The sequence below is a fragment of the Sapajus apella genome, unplaced genomic scaffold, assembly GCF_009761245.1.
Source record: "Sapajus apella isolate SASKATOON/1434 unplaced genomic scaffold, GSC_monkey_1.0 scaffold110, whole genome shotgun sequence".
Classification (NCBI taxonomy): Eukaryota; Metazoa; Chordata; class Mammalia; order Primates; family Cebidae; genus Sapajus; species Sapajus apella.
In genome coordinates, this window is record NW_022437050.1 from 2,795,558 (window position 1) to 2,811,897 (window position 16,340).

Genomic DNA, 16,340 nt, shown 5'->3' on the forward strand with positions numbered 1-16,340 from the left:
CCCTGCTGGCAGCAGCAAGTACTAATTAGTGCTCAGCTGTGGCTGAGTAGCAAAAGTCTAGCAACTATGTGTATGTGCATATTCCTGCTTTTGATCCCTCTCTACTAAGGACTTTATGACAAATTAGCCACAGGTATCTCCTGGACAACTTTAGCTAGGTCAGAACAGCTGAGTTGAGACTGGCGTTTCCTAACTCAAAAAGCCCAATGGAAAGTGTGCGTGTTTTTTCCTTGGTGGTGATATGTGCCCCTTACGGTCAATGATCACGTCCCTTTGCAGTGCCTGGCTTGGTGGTCTCAGTGGCTCTGAGAGCCCTCATCCCCTCCCCCAATGCCTTAGCGGGGGCGGGATGCAGCTCACCGCTGATGTTGAGCAGATGTGTGAAGAAGAAGGACTGTTTGTGAAAGTCCTCTATGGCGAGGACAATGGGTCCGTCGAGGCTGCTCCTCAGGGTCTTCTTGGAGCCGCTTTTGTCTGCAATGAGCGATTCAAGCATGGTCCGCACCATGTACAGCTTGAAGAAGAAAGCAAGATGAGAAGGTCAGAAGCTGGCCCTCTACCCTGGGGAAAAGGTTGCTTCATGTTGTATTTATTTATTTATTTCTGCAGGTATCTGCTTTTAAAAAGCACTGTCTTAAGGAAGCACCAGTTTAGGTTTGAGAAATAAATGCGGAACTGTGAAAACCTTCATGGCCAAACCGGGCCCCGTGGCATTCCTGGGCCAGTGGACCTGGCCACACCAGGTAGCTCCCTGCTCTGCTTGGCCAAGGGTATGTATATCAGAGGAGAACCTCATTACGTGTCACCCTGGAGTCACTCCCTGCTTTCCCAGAGGGCCACAGATGCCATGGGTGGAGCACTGGACTGGGAGTCAAAAGACCAGGGTTCAAGGCCAGGCACTGCTGCTGATTTGCTGTGTGACCTTAGGCAACAAAGCCCCCACTCTGGGCCTCAGTTGTCTTATGTAACATGAGGGGGTTGGACCAGATGCCTTCTCACACCAGTCCCTTTCAGCACTAACATTCTGAGGAACTGAGAAATGGGATAAAATCAGAATGAGCCCCCTCCCACACCTGTTCCTGACCCTCAGTGTTTTGACCCCACTGCTGAGTGCTGGCGCCCCCTTGGTGGCATGAGCTGCATTGCACAGCCTGCCGAAGTCCGGGGTGGAAAGCGGGTTAACATTGGTACTTACACAGGAGGCTACTAGACAATTAACTCCTGCTTACAGGGTGCCTTAAGTGCAAAGGATGCAAGTGCGGTGGGGTGGTTCTCTTTGCTAATCTAGATCTCTCCACATCATCTGTGTGTGAATCTTAGGGCTGGAAGGGGCCTTGAGGAGCCAGGCTAGTCCATTCCTGCTGCCTCCTCGAGAAGGGTACCCAAACCAACCCAGCCAGGCGGTGTGATACCAGGGATCGGCAGCCTCTTCGGCCCTGTGTGCCACCAGTGGGGTGAAACAAAGCCCTCGGGGACCACTGGCAGGCCTAAGACATAGATAGGAGAGAAGGAAGAGGGGATGGGAGGGCAGGAGAGACAGGGAAGAGGGAGAGAGAGAAAGAGAGAGAGAGAGAAAAGCAAGAGGTATTGTATACGATGGGAAAGCCGCCGCGACTGCCGGGGGCCGCCTCAGAGACACTCCAACCTCCCAGCAACCGCGTTTGTCTTTGCTGCCTCTGGAGCTTCCCTGGGATCTTCCCCACCACATGCCTGGCACTGATGCAGGCAGGGCAGCCACAGAAACGTGTGACCCACCATCCCTGCCATGGGGCCTCCTTTGTGGGAAAGCAGCCACGGTGGCCGTCGGTGCCTCGGACAGTCCCCCATCTGCAGCCCTGTTGGGGGGCCCGTCTCATCATCCCTACGAGCCGAGAAGCGCTCTTCTAATGACGGCCTCTCAAGTCCTCAAAGGAAGAATCCACATCTAATCTGTTGTGGGTGCTGTCTGATTTATATCCAACTCTAACTATTTGAAAAGTGGTTTCACCCACATGAAGGTGAACTCTTCTCTCATATACTTAACAGAGCATTTAATTCACCACAACAGTCTCTATCCCAACTGTGCAAGATACCCGTGTCTACTGTGTCCTGAAGACCCCAGAGCCCTGGGTGTCAGGAGACCTGGGTTCTTGTCCCACCTCCGCCTTGGACTCACCTTGTGACTTGGACAAGTCACTTCCCCTCTCTAGACCTCAGTTTCCCCATCCGTAAGATAGGGGGAGGGCCTAACTCTTCTCTAAGAGCTCTCCTAGCTCTGGTGGTCTAGGAGTTTATTCAACACGTCTGTGCCACCTAGCATGACCTGGTGGAGGTCAGGGGTGGGGGGATTCACTGCTGGAGACCCACCCCTCCCATATTGTCTACCCAAATACTCCTTCCTCTTCTCTCCTTTTCTCTCTGCCTGTTGAGCCCCCTCCTCCTCCTTTCCAGTGTCTTTTGTGCCTTGTCTGTCTCCTGCTCACTCATGTCTTAAAACTTACAGAAACACCTGGAAGCCCTACTCAATGTCCCCAGGACCTCAACCCTTGATACTACACGGAACTGTCTGCAGATGCTTCCTTGGGGCGTCCTACAACCAGCAGGTGAGATGAAAACCGGCAGAAGGCTGTGAAGCCAAGGGGGGTTAGGACGGCCCTGCCGAGAACCCTCCTCTCCCCTGTCCCAGCCCCCAGCACAGACACAGACACACACACAGGGAGAAGGGTAGGGGCGTGGGCCTCAGATGGTCCATCCTGGGTGATTCACAGCAGAGAGAGGCTTAAAGGTCATGGGAAGCGAGGCCTGTGAGACCCTTAAACCTGCAATGAGAACCATCTGCTCTTTTTAGTACCTCAAAAATATTACCAGAAACTACCTATCCTTAAGCAGGTAGCAGGGATTTAACTAAGATACCCAGATTATTGACTTCTTTCCTATAATGTTATGACTGCTCTGGATAGGCCAGGGTTCAAGGCCAGGCACTGCTGCTGATTTGCTTGTGCAGAAGCTCTGGCTGGCAACTCTGTGTGTTTCCAAATACTAGATGTCCTCCAAGGGGACAAGGGCTCTTCAATACTTGGCACTTTTGGAAGGATGTGGAACTAACGGGTACTTTGTTAGTAACACAATCTCATCCAAAGTTTCCATTTTACAGAGAAGATAATCAGAGCTCAGAGAGGTCAAGGTGCTTGCCCAAGATCACACAGCAAGTCAGAGGCAGAACTTTTGGGGGAAAGGGCCAGGTCTTATTAAAGAGGGACAGGATAGATGCATACAGATTCCATTTTAAACTCCTCCTGCACTTTGGAATATATACTTCATAGGACTAGAAGACAGCCAGGCTTGGTGGATGTGGTATTATCCCCATTAGCCAGGTTAAACAACTGAGGCACAGAGAGATCTGTAACGTGCCCGAGGTCACACAGGCATCTAGGACTAGAATCCAGGTCTCCTGAATCTTAAGCCAGTGGTCCTCCTTTCTATATCAAAACAAGAAGGCAGAATAAAGCCAGAGCAGCCACTCAACCCTGCCCCTCCTGACCAATGCCTCCCGGCCTCACTGCCCACGGCCAGCCATGATGATCTACCATAGCCCGGCTGGCCTCTGAGTCAACATAGCTGGCCCGTGCCTGGAGCCACTTACCTGCGTGCTGGACGGCCCCACAGCACGCCGGGGCACCTTGATGTCAAATCCACCTTTGGGGTCCTTCTCCCCTCTCAAGCATGGGTCATTGGGGGGCTCGCGCCCTCCCTCCCAGTCACAGATGGTCTTTCGAATTGCCTGTAGGACACTGGGGAAGGAAGAATGAAGATGCAGACCAGATTTCACCACGGGAGAAAGGCTCTGCAAGCTTGTGTTTCTAGGACCCACGGTGTCCCAGGACCACCTGCATTTGAATTCTTGGGGTGCTCGTAAAGATGCTTATTTCTGCCCCCATTCCAAAACTCGGGTTTAACAGATTTAAGGTACACTCCAGAAATCTGTGTTGAAACAAGTGTCCCACATGGTTCTGATGTCCAAGGGATGTCTGAGAACTCAGCTCTGAGCCCATCAAGTGAGACAGAACTTGAGTGAGGTTAAGATGTCTATTTTTCCTTCCTGTATAGGGGGGTCTCATTGGTCTTATAAAATCTGTGTGTGCTTAGTTTTCATAATAGCTTAGATGTGTGCGTACTTACTCCATGCTGCGTGCGCTTAGGTCTACAAGTGGACTACCACATTTCATCATCCCAACAGGCAGCAGGCAGTATTATAATCCCCATTTTACAAATGAGGAAAACTGAGGTTTGGAGAAGGTCAGTAACTTGACTGAGTTCACACAGCTAGACAGCAGTGGATATGGACTTCAAACCCACAGATGAAGGCCTAATTCATCCCAAATGCCCAATCTCCTAAGGAGCCCTCTGGAGCTTGCTGGAAGGACCCGTGTGTGTTCAGTGGCTGAGTCAGTACATCCTCTCTGATGAGTACCTTGCATGCTTATGTCTGATAGCTCCTGAAGGCCTCTGAAAACCCACCTGATGAGGACGTTCTTCTTCTTCCGTACCGCCTGCCGCAGGGGCTCACGCAGCGTCACCTGGGCGAAGTCCTGCAATGCCGCATAGATGGTGTTCCTGATGGCCTGGTTGAAGACGCTCTCCATCCTGCCCATGAGCACCTGCAGGCCTTTGATCATGGCGATCACCTGGGCAGGCATAGGCCAAGGGTCAGGTTCGCCATGTCCAGCACATCAGCTGTCTACTACCCATCACCACCTCGCCAGGCGAGGCAGGGAGTGAGATGTCACCACCTCGACAGGGAGGCATGAGGCCAGTGCTACTCAAAGTGCCCGTGCATGGCTAGGTAAGAAACGTGTGCCAGAATGTATGTATATGAGCACTTTGCTTCATTCCTTGAGAAAAGTCTTGCTACGAAACACAAGCGGGTTCTGGCTGCTTCTAGCAGCTCAACTAACAGCATTCTTTGCAATGCAACTGATTTTCATCCTGACATGAGCTCCCGATTTTGTTGCTGACTGCTGACAAACGGTAGCTGGCCCATGGGCCACACACTGAGCATTTTAAGTAGTGCTCTGGCTTTTGAAGGCCTCTCCATAGACCAGGACCACCCACAGACAATGTCACATAGAACTTTTTTACTACAAAATTTTCTAAAGAATTTGTACATCTGTTTTCAAAGCCATTTGGCCAGTTGCTGCTTGAGTTTACAAAATCAAAACTTCTTCTGCAGAAGTCACGGGGAAGAATGCCTCTGCTCTCCTGCTTCCCTTCTCCTTACCCTAACTCACTTACCTGTTTGGAGACATAGGGATTCAGGCGTGTGTGATGAGAAGAGCCTGGCCTGTCCTTGGCTCTCTCTTTCGGGACCTGCCTGACTGCGAGCATGTGGCCTCCCTTCTAGGTTTCTGGCCGCTTCTTACAGTTACCATGCCCTGCCCATCCTGAGGAAAGGGGGCAGGTATCTATGCAGCTGCTTTGCCTATTACCTAGTGGCAAGTTTAATGAGATGTAGGAGGTATAGGAAGACTGGTGTGGCCTTGGGTGAAAGCCACATTCTCTAGTCCAGCTTTATCAGCAGTGAGTCTGAACCTTTGATTCCACTGGCCTCCGACATTAATTTCTCAATTGATTCAGAAGGCATGTGGCAGATCGTCCGCCTCACAACTGTGACACGTATCACACCCATAATGGCATGTTCCACCTTCTACACCAGACTGGAAACACACAGGACAAGGTCCAGCTGCGCTGTGCACGCCCAACTGCCAGTGTCTGTGCCCATGGCGGGCAAAGTTTTTGTTGAAAATGAACAAATAAATGAATGAATGAGCTTAGACCTAAGCCTCTTTTTTTTCCCCTCTAAAACTTAAAGGAAGAAAAAGAACATTTTTAGATAGAACTGGTATGAAAACAACTCAGGAGGTGATGGTTTGCATTGGCACCAAGAGTACAACAATTTTGTTGGCGAGAGGCTTTAGTGCAGAGAAATAATGGGAGAGAAACATTAGAGGACTGTTAGATCATAACAGAATCGGGGCTACTGGCTACACATGTAACTAGGAGACATTAGGATAAAGGAAGGAGCAAGCAATGAGGATGTCTCAGAATAACTCCAAACACAGAGGAGTGGGCAGGCCTGTTGGATCTAATGGAAAATCTTTGCAACTCCAGACCAGGCAAAGGGTTCTTAGCTGAAACCCCAAAATCATGACCCACCAAATAACCGATAAATTGGACTTCATCCAAATTAAAAACAGCTGCTCTTCAAAAGGCACCCTTTCAAAAATGAAAAGGCAGATTACTGATGAGAAAAGAATATTTGTGACACATATTTGACTAAAGACTTGTAATCTAAAATATGGAATGAATTCTCACAATTCCGTAATAGGAAGACAGAAACCCACTTTTTAAAAAATGAGCAAAAGATCTCAATACTTCATAGAGGAGGATACGTGAATGGGATCCAACACAGGAAGGAGGTAAAGGGAATTCCCAAAATAACGAGGAGAATCTTGGATCAGCGGCTGGGCTGCTCTAGAGACAAACCCGTGCAGACTGGAAAGGAGAGGGCTTGCAGGGGAACGGCTCCAGGAAAAAAGAACACCAAAACTCATCAAATGCTGACACGGACGGACTGTTTTGTAAGGAGTTGTACAGTTCGTTGGTGTGTTGGGGGCTGCCTTTTTGATGGACTCATAGAAAACAAAACAAAACAAAGCATTGCAAATTCTATGAAGAACAAAAACTTGTGCAAGAAAATAAATGTGTTCACATTAGATCATGTGGCTCAGTGATGGATGACAGTTACTTGGTCATAATAATAATAAGGTAACTATTGATTTTACCAAAAAGGGACACAAGGTATGTTGCGGGGATGGGAGGTAGGAAGGAGAGAGCTATAGCCTCATTCCCCAAAGTAGAAAATGTCATAAATTGAAAAACCAAGAAATAGTCTCATAAGCCTGTTAGAACTAGGGAGATAAGTACCACGAGGAATCACTTAACAAGTGTTTCCTATTTGGGGACTCAGAATGGAATGACATGGTGCAGTTAAGTTACTACTTTTACTTCGTTTTATTATTAAAGGCCACACTGAACTACTTTTCAATTTTTAAACATGTTTTATGAATGCGATAAAAATGATAAAACCTCTCAATGTATAGCAAAGCAAGGACGAGAAGGAAATACAGTGACATGCTCTTGATGGCTGTGTTTGGGTGATGACAGGAGGCTGCGGCAAGGCGAAGGCAGGAGTGGGGAGGGGGAGCACCTTCTAAATCACTTACGGCGCCTGTGTATCCCTTCTATTAACGAAATAAGTGCATAGACAGTTTTACAAAGCTGCATTTACCCTCTGACTGTCTCACTTTAAATAGGCTTGAGGATGACTTTGTCTTCTAGTAATGAAGACTGCAAAACTTTCTTCCAGTTTGCCCATTAGCAATGCAAGTGCCAAGAGGTTCAGGACCACTCAGGACAATGTCAAATGTGAATATGATTTTTCTCCTTTCTGAAATTATGCCATTGAGCCTCAGTCCTTTAATGTGAAGCTTGGAGAGAAGACACTAACCTCTTACATTTGTATGACCCTTCAACTTTTCAGGGCTCATTTACTTTCATTATCTTATTTGACAATTATTGTTTGATTCTCCACAATAACCCTGGGATGGGGCATGGGAGAGATTATTAGCTCCATTTTACAGACAAGGAATCTGAGGGTCTGAGAGCTGAAGTGACCAGAGGGTCCAGGGGTAGGACCCAGGTCTCTGATTTCTAGATTAGTCTCCTGTAGGTTTCAAATGATCCTCAAAGAAAGAGCTGTCACTCACAACCTAGTATAAAAGAAGTTTCCTTCCAAATAGGAACATCATTTTGTAATCAAACATAACACAATACAAAAGGTTATAAATCAGACAGTCCTGTTTCCAAAATTACTACTGTTCATGGTTTGGTATACAACATATTTATGTCCTTCAGTTTTGCACAAATATAAAAAGCATATTGTATTTTGGTGTAAGTGGAATCATTCTACATGCTGTTCTGTTTTTGGTCTAAATGTCTATATTTGGATTTTTATTTTGTGTGTGTTGATATACATATTTAGATATATTACATATTTCTTTATGTATTTTAAAATATCCACTTTTATGTGTATATGCACATTTATTTCTAGATATAGTTTTGCTTCTTCTCTATAAGCATTAAAACTACAGACATGCTGTTCTTTGTTTCTTTTTTAACTTAATGATATACTGAGCATAGCTTTCCACGTCAGTATACCTGTTTTACTTTTTATTTTACTTATTTATTTTTGGGACAGTCTCACTGTCACCCAGGCTGGAGTGCAATGGCACAATCTTGGCTCACTGTAACCTCCACCTCCCAGGTTCAAGCGATTCTCCTGCCTCAGCCTCCCGAGTAGCCGGGATTAGGCGTGCGCCTCTATGCCCGGCTAATTTGTTTTTGTATTTTTAGTAGAGATGGTGTTTAACCATGTTGGCCAGGCTGGTCTCGAACCCAGGAGACCACCTCGAGCGGCCCACCTGCCTCAGCCTACCAAAGTGCTGGGATTACAGGCATGAGCCATGGTATACCGCTTTTAGAGACTGCATAGTATGCAATGATATAGCTGAATCTTAACTTACATACCTGATTCCATATTGAAGAACATTTGTTTCACATATTTTGGTATTATAAACAACACTGTGATAAATATCCATGTACATATATCTCTGCACAGTTGGCTTAATTCCTTGGGATTTATTCCCAGAAGAAGGACTTGGCCAAAGGGTATGCACATTAAAAACGTGAGTACATGTAATCAGATTGCTCTCATAGAAAGCCTATAAAAGGTAGACTGACCACTAAAGACACGAGAATGTCTATTTCTCACACTTTAACCTGCAACATGCATCACCCATCTGCACATCTCCGCTATCCTGATTGGTAAACACTGCATCCCATCTTATTCCAATCTGTAGCTCTTTGACCACCGATCAGTTTGGGCATTTTTCATACCTCTTTTAGCCATTTGTTTTTCTTTTGTTTCTTCCGTTGGCCTCTTTGTGCCCATTTTTTTAGTGGAGTGGACATTTTTCTTTGGGTTTTTAAGAACAGAATTAGTTTCTAATCAATTCTGAAAGACAGCATAACTTCTGACAGATTAATTTAGATGGGAGGGCAGGGAAGAACATGCAAATTAGGGTGACCAATGCTGTTTTCTTGCTCGGAACTACTCTGGAACCACCATAAGCTGCAGTCTCAGGGAGGGAGGGAGATGCAGAAAGTCTGCACCTACCTCAACAAAGGCAAATTTTTCCTCACTGGTGTAATTGTAGCGTGTGGCTCTCTCATATTCCTCTGCGGTGCCAGGGCAGTCCTTATTGCAGAACTTGTCTGTGGGGTGAACCAGCTTCCAAGAGTACTGGGGAGAGTGGGAACAAACCAAATGTCCATCAACTGACGCATGGACAAACAGAATGTGGTGGGTCCATGCAATGGAATATTATTCAGCTGAAAAAAAGGAATAAAGTACTGATTCATGCCACAACATGGAAACACCTTGAAAACATGCAAAATGAAAGAAGCCCAATACAGAAGGCCATGTATCATATGATTCTATTTATATGAAACATCCAGAATAGGGAAACCTACAGAGGTAGAAAGCAGATTGCTTAGGGCCAGGGAGATGAGAGGGGAGATAACACAGGGCTTCTTTTAGAAGTGATGAAAATGTTCTATATTTGACTGTGGCTATACTAAAAACCAATGAACCTACACTTTAAATGGGTAAATGGTATTGCATGTGAATTTTAACTCCATAAATCTGTTAAAAAGAGAGTGCTAGGGAGAGATGAAGGCAGATTCCAACGAAAGGGAGGTCAGTGTGAGGCCCCCTGCCCTGGGACACCTACCACCTCCATGACGTGGGCACTCCACTTGGATAGAAGCTGCAGACCCCGCAGGGCTAGGTCGAAGAGCTCGCGATACTCCTCGTCTGACTTCTGGCTGTCCAGCCCCGAGCCCGTCACCACCTGGGGAGCATCAAGTGTCATACTCACCATCTCTGCGCCTGACACTTTTATATGTTATCTCATTAATTCCCCCAAGAACACTGCAGGGAAGGGCTATTATTACATCTCCTTGACAGATAAACTGAAGCTCAGACAAGTGCCTTGCTGAAGGCCACGTGGTTTATAGATCACTGAAGGCTCGGGTTCAGGTGGTGATGCCACAGCCCACTCATAATCGCCCTGGGGCATCACAGGACGGCACCTTTCAAACTCTGACTGCATTCACAGCAGGAAGTGCACACTACATAGAAACTCAGAACATACACCTACTTAGAGCTATCAAATATATGTACGCGACAATGTGTTTTTCTTTTTTTTTTCTTATAGAGACAGGGTCTCACTGTGTTGCCCAGGCTGGTTTCCTGCACTCAAGCAATCCTCCTGCCTCAACTTCCCAAAGTGCTGGGATTACAGGTGTGAGTCACCATACCCAACCTCAACAATATTTTTTACAAAGCAGTTTTTCTTAGTATATAGGATTCCTTCTGATTTTCTATTCTATATTTATATAAAAATGCTAATCACAAACCACTAAGTTGATTTCACAACTCATTAGACATGACTCGCTGATTGAAAGGCAATGGATAAACATCTGTATAATATCCCACAATGACAGAATGTGTGTGTATGTATATACATATGTGTACACACACACACACACACACACACACACACCAGTCCTCATTATTGGTGGATTCTGTATTTATGAATTCCCTTACTGGCTAAATTCATGACGATTTCTGTCATTTGCAGACATGTGCCCACTCCCAGCTGAAGTTGGACAAAGTGACTCTGCCTTCTTGTTTCACCTCTCACACAGTAAACAAGTATCTTTTTTGAAGTGTATTTAGTGTCATGTTTTCTATACTTTTGTGCGTTTTACTCGCAATTGCTCAATTTAAAATGGCCTCCGCTCTACCGCAAGCTTAGGGCTAATGTGCTATATAGTGTTCTTCTGTGTGAGAAAGCTGTAATATGTCTTATGGAAAAAAAATATATCTTCTAGCTAAGCTTCATTCAGGCATAAGTTACAGTGCTATTGGTCATGAGTTCATGAATCAACAATAGAGATCACATAAAGTGTCTTTAAACAGAAGTGCTTATAAAACAAGGTTATATATTGACCGGTTGATGAAAATGTTGTGACCAGAGGCTCACAGGGCTGTAACTGAGATTTCTTCTTGGAGCAATGATTATTTGCTAATTCAGAGTTCATGGCCACTTTATAGAACTACTGTGAAGAATGAGAATTAACATGTATGGAGCATATAATTAAAAAAAAAATCTTTGACCAGACTCATTCTTAGACCACATCAAAATCTGAGTAAGAATTAAGAGCTCTGGCTGGGTGCAGTGGCTCATGCCTGTAATCCCAGCACTTGGGGAGGCTGAGGCAGGAAAATCACTTGAGTTCAGAGTTCAGGACCAGCCTGGGCAATATAATGAGATCCTGTCTCTAATTTTAAAAAGGAAATAAAATATTTAAAAAAAAAATTTTTTTAAGAGTTCTAGCACTCAAAATAAGTTATTCCTGTAACTTCAGTTCAATTGATTGGTACGTATGTTTAGAAAGCTAAGATCTGTGCTTGACCTTGGTCCCTCTGGGCCACGAGTCTAATGGCCACAAGTCCTTGCATTTGTCAGACCCCGCTTCAGATACATTGCTCTGTGATCAAAGGCTTCTCCTGGGCTGGGGTTTGGAAAGCACAGTCACCATGGCTGCCGGCCACATGGTGGAAGCAGTGAGCACACATGGGTCAGTGCACACTCACCCACAAGTGCTACGTAATAAAGGAATCTGAGTCAGGGGACCAGTGTTTATCAAACAGCATATTCAGTTATTAGAAGGGTGTGTATGGGATGAGAACCAGAAGGATACCCAGTCTTAGTTGGTTCTGGGATGGTAGGATTTTATGTGATATTTCTCTCCTTCTGCTTATCTGTGTTTTTTCCTAAGGTTTGAGCTCTGATCAAGTCTCCATTGAAAAAAAAAAGTTTAGAAAAAAAGAAAAAATGAAATGAAATGTAATTATTGGGATTAGTGGAGATTTTTATGGCCTTCACCTGCCCCTAAGTATATTACAGATCTTTTTTACAATGATCATTTATTACTGGGTCGTTTTAAAATATTGAGGTAATGTTATGAGTACAAGTGTTCTGTTTGCTTGCCAACCAGGGTGGAGGTGGTTTGCATCATTTATCATGTACAGACAGAACTAACCATCACCAGGCTTTTATTGTCTTCTATATCTTTTAATCCTCTCAATGAACCTTACAGGATAGATCCTGTTGTCACCCTCATTTCACAGATAAGGAAACTGAAGCAAAGAGATACTGAATAATTTTCAAAGAGCAGCGGCACCACCAGAATTCACCCCAGTCTGCCTGGCTCTAAAACCCATGCTCTTGGCCACGTTACCCTCTTGCCTCCCTCCTACTCTCCCGTGGGTCTATGTTCCTTCCTGGCTGCTCCTTACCCATCTGGCCTTGGGCCCACGGGCCTGCATCCCAGCACCCTACATGCTCACCTCACTGTTGCTGTAGCGAGCGAGCTCGGAGATGAAGCGGATGTGGTCATCCCGGATCTGAACCATCTGCTCGCAGATATTGTACTGGGGGCTGATGCTGCTCTGCGTGCACGTCCACCTGGGTAGAAAATTACGGGGTCGGAGAGAGTCCCAGTCTCAGGCGCCTGGGTGGGACAGGCATTAGCTGCTCCTGGTGCTCAGTCCATGTGGCCAAATACCAAGGGTGACACCACATGGTATCCCAGCAGCCTCTGCAAGAGACCTGCTAAGTCTAACACTGTGGAAGCTTCAGGCCTAGTGGGACAGTCCTTCCTCCTCTTCCTTGGGGCTGGCCTCATCGAGGACCCAACTGCAGCCCTTCCAGATACCTGGTCCACAATACTTACCAGTAATATGAGAGGCGAGGGATCACAGCTGCTCTAGGGCTACAAAGGACTGGATTCGAGCACGGAAAAAGCAAGGTGGGCAACCTCCAAGACCAGCCTACCTGCTCTGACAGCACAGACACTGAGGTTGAAACTGGCTTTGGGGGGCTTTGGGCTGGGACTGCAGAAATCTTAGTGTGTCTGTGCCTCTTTTCCAACAGTCTCCTGGCAACACGGAAGCACGCTGTGGTGAGGGAAGCCAGGGTCACTCTGAGACTTGGGGGTGGCCCCTCCCTCCACCCACCCTCTCTACCTCTTGCCCCCTTCTCTCCTCTCTCCACCCTCTTTCCTCCTTCCCTCTGCCTGTTTTCCACTCCTTGTGAAAAGATGTCATTAGGAAAACCATCCTAAGTCAGAGAGGAAATGAATGAATGAACCTCTTCACTCTCCATCCCCAAGAGAAAAACGACCACTCCCTTTACCCTCTTCTACCCTCAGGTGCTGGTGACCCAGCAGACAGACTAAGCATGAGCACCAGACAAGGCAGAAAAAGATGCTGGGGAGAATTTACCCTTTCAGAAGGGGCCCTGATGTGGTTCTCACAAGAATGGCAGAACAGTGACAGCCTTCCTCAGGCTTCCCTTCAGTATTACTCAGAGAGCTATCCGTGGAGAGGGGAGCACATGGCCCCTCACACCCTGCCCTGGTCACTCCCCCAGCCTCTGCTCCCAGCCAGCTTTGGCTGGTAGAGAAGTCATGCGGAAAAAGGTGAGGAATGAACTCAGTGTTCCCTGCTTTTCCTGCAAAACCCCCTCACACATTAGCAGCCAGAGGGTGATGAAGGGACTACATTAGCTTTCCTTCGGAACACTCAGTTGCAGGGGCTCCAGGTGGATGCAGTTCAAGGACACTCCATTCATGTCTTTTTAAGATGCTAATACACTCGCCCTTGAGTAAAGGATGGCCGGTTCCCCTCTGTGTGAAAAAGCCACAACTTTGGGCAAGACGCACACAGAAGGACCCTCCTGCACAGCCTCAGAGACCAAAGGGGCAGCCGAGGTTGGAGCCCCAAATTCAGTGAGGCACTGACACCCCAGGCATTTGCATAGGTGACCTAGAATCGTGGTTTATAAAGTGACTGAAGGTGAAGCTGCCCACCCACTTCACATCCACTCCACGAAGTACTGAGCGCACGGTCACCTAACCTGAGAGGATCGGCATGAGGAGGAAGAATGCCACCTCTCCTCACTGGACCACTGAGGGCTGGCCACTCCTCCAGGGAAGGAGGTGGACTCCTGCTGTCCTGCTGAGGGGACATGTAGGTCACTGCTGGGCTGGACAAGGGGCATGGCTATGCTCTGAGCCCTTTTGAACCTGGCAGCAAAAGGCGGATACAAAAGGGCTCAGAGCACCCTCACAGCTCCCCTCCGGCCAGCGCCTGTGTTCTGATAGAATCCACCTGCCCAGGGCTCTGGGGAGGGAGGAGGGGCTGAAGTGGCCCCTCGGCTCCCTGCCCGGGCTGGGCATCCTCGCGGGAGCCGAGAGACATTACGGCAGGCACTCACTTGGACTTGTTCTCTTCATAGTGAGCACTGGTCTTAATGTATCTGGCCAGCTCTATCTGCATGTCGCCGAAAAGGGGCACCACCTGCAGCTGCTGCAAAGGAAGCAAACACAGCTCGTGAGATGCCAAGGAGGGTCTGGGGTGGCCGCCTTTGCTGCCACCCCACTGGGGGAGGCAGGTCTCTGTGTGTGCCTGGGGGATGACCCCTAGTTTCTGCTTCCGGGGATGCTACCAGGTGACTCTGAAGACAAAAGGAGCCCCAGCCAGGGTGCAGGTCCTCCCCTGACTCCAACCAACTCTTTGTTCTAAGCAACAGAGTCTAAAAAGGGAAAAGTAACTTGTCCAAGGTCACTCAGCCAACAGCATGGGTGAGGCTGAGGACCGGATGGACAGCTGCCCAGTGCAGGGTCCTTCCCGCTTGAATCTTCCCCAGCTTAAAGCATCCTTGCTGCTATGAATTCTGGGCTAGAAGCAGGTGTCTGAGTGCTGTTGGTCTTCCAGAGTGTCTGTACTTTCAAGGTAATTAAAACCATAATAATACCTAACACCAGAGGGCAGACAACTCCCAACCAAAAACCAGGGCAAATGGCGGGGAGGCTGGTGTTTGCTGTGTGCTTCGCCTGCACTAGGTACTGCACCAACCACTTTAAAAACAGTATATCAAGCCATACAATAGCCTGTGAAGTCTGTACTATTGTTATTCCCATTTCAGAGAAGAAGAAACTGAAGCTTAAACAGCTTACGTGATTTTTCACGAAGACCAGCTAGAAGTCAAGAAGCCAGGATTATATAACCCAGAGCTCTGAGTCATCGATGTAACCCCAAACCCCACTGAATCCTCCAGGGAACCCTACAGAGCCGATACCCTTGGTATGCATATTTTTCAGAGTTGGAACTCAGTTTCAGGGTGATTCAGTGACTTTCCCAAAGTCATCTAGCTATTAAGTGGCAGAGCCAGACTTACACCCAGGCCTGCCAAGGGAGAGGTTGTATTCCCTTCTACCCTCATCTCAGTCATGCTGACTTGGGGGAGATTTTCCAAGGGTCTCCCCAAATGAGCCCTATTTTCATTTGGAACAACTCTAGATAAAAGTTCCACCCTTGAAAACAAGTAAAGCCACAGCACAAAACATAAGTGACATGACCCTTCTCCTTAACCTTGAAGAGTCAGTGGGACTCAGGCCCAATCCAGTGCCCTCCACATCACACGACTAAGGAGTTTTGCTGTGACTATTAATCTGGGCTTTTCCATGTCTGACCCCTCAGGCTTCCTCCATGCCTGCAGTGCCCAATGCTAGAATAAATTGAGAATATGGAAGTTAATGCCAAAGTACGAGATTCCTTTGCAAAATCCTAAGAAGCTTAGTTTAACTGAAAATTTTTTAAGATCTGGGGCCAAAAGATTAGCTCTCAGGGACACTGAAATAGAGTGTATGATGGATGTTGCTGAGGCATTCTATCCAGAGGAAAGGGCAAGCTGAGGTGCCCCTGGTGTACCAGGTGAGAGGCTGTGATTTTGCATATGTGAATCAATTTAAAATCCAGTCTTTAACCATTCTACTTCTGTGAGCTCTGATTTATACTGGAAATTAAAGCAGGTGCTGTCTTCTGGGATGCACCTCTTTAAGTGACAAGGGACTTCAGGGGAAAAAAAAACAAGGCAGCATTCAAAAAGACTCACAGGGCCTCCTCCTATCCAAATCCCAGCTGAATCCTCAAACCTGGAACTATGCACGACTTTCATACAGCATCCTTCTAGAGAGCAAATGCCTCTCTCAATGGCCGCCGGGGGCCCTGCTGTTCTACCTTCCTCCTCTTCCTACTCTTGGGAGCT

At 47.1% G+C, this 16,340-nt stretch overlaps 1 protein-coding gene across 3 annotated transcripts in view; it reads right to left on the reverse strand.

Annotated features, from left to right (window-relative positions):
• CYFIP2 (cytoplasmic FMR1 interacting protein 2) overlaps positions 1-16,340 on the reverse strand; it is a 143,209-nt gene that overhangs the window by 80,779 nt on the left and 46,090 nt on the right. For 2 of the 3 annotated variants that reach the window (XM_032259550.1, XM_032259551.1), the window contains exons 10-17: positions 14,508-14,599; positions 12,578-12,695; positions 9,891-10,010; positions 9,275-9,400; positions 4,498-4,664; positions 3,623-3,770; positions 1,413-1,487; positions 361-514 (exon numbers count right to left, since the gene is read on the reverse strand). In XM_032259550.1, coding sequence (XP_032115441.1) covers positions 361-514; positions 1,413-1,487; positions 3,623-3,770; positions 4,498-4,664; positions 9,275-9,400; positions 9,891-10,010; positions 12,578-12,695; positions 14,508-14,599 — 1,000 coding nt within the window. The remainder of the gene's footprint in view (positions 1-360; positions 515-1,412; positions 1,488-3,622; positions 3,771-4,497; positions 4,665-9,274; positions 9,401-9,890; positions 10,011-12,577; positions 12,696-14,507; positions 14,600-16,340) is intronic. The other variant, XM_032259552.1, reaches the window with a different exon arrangement.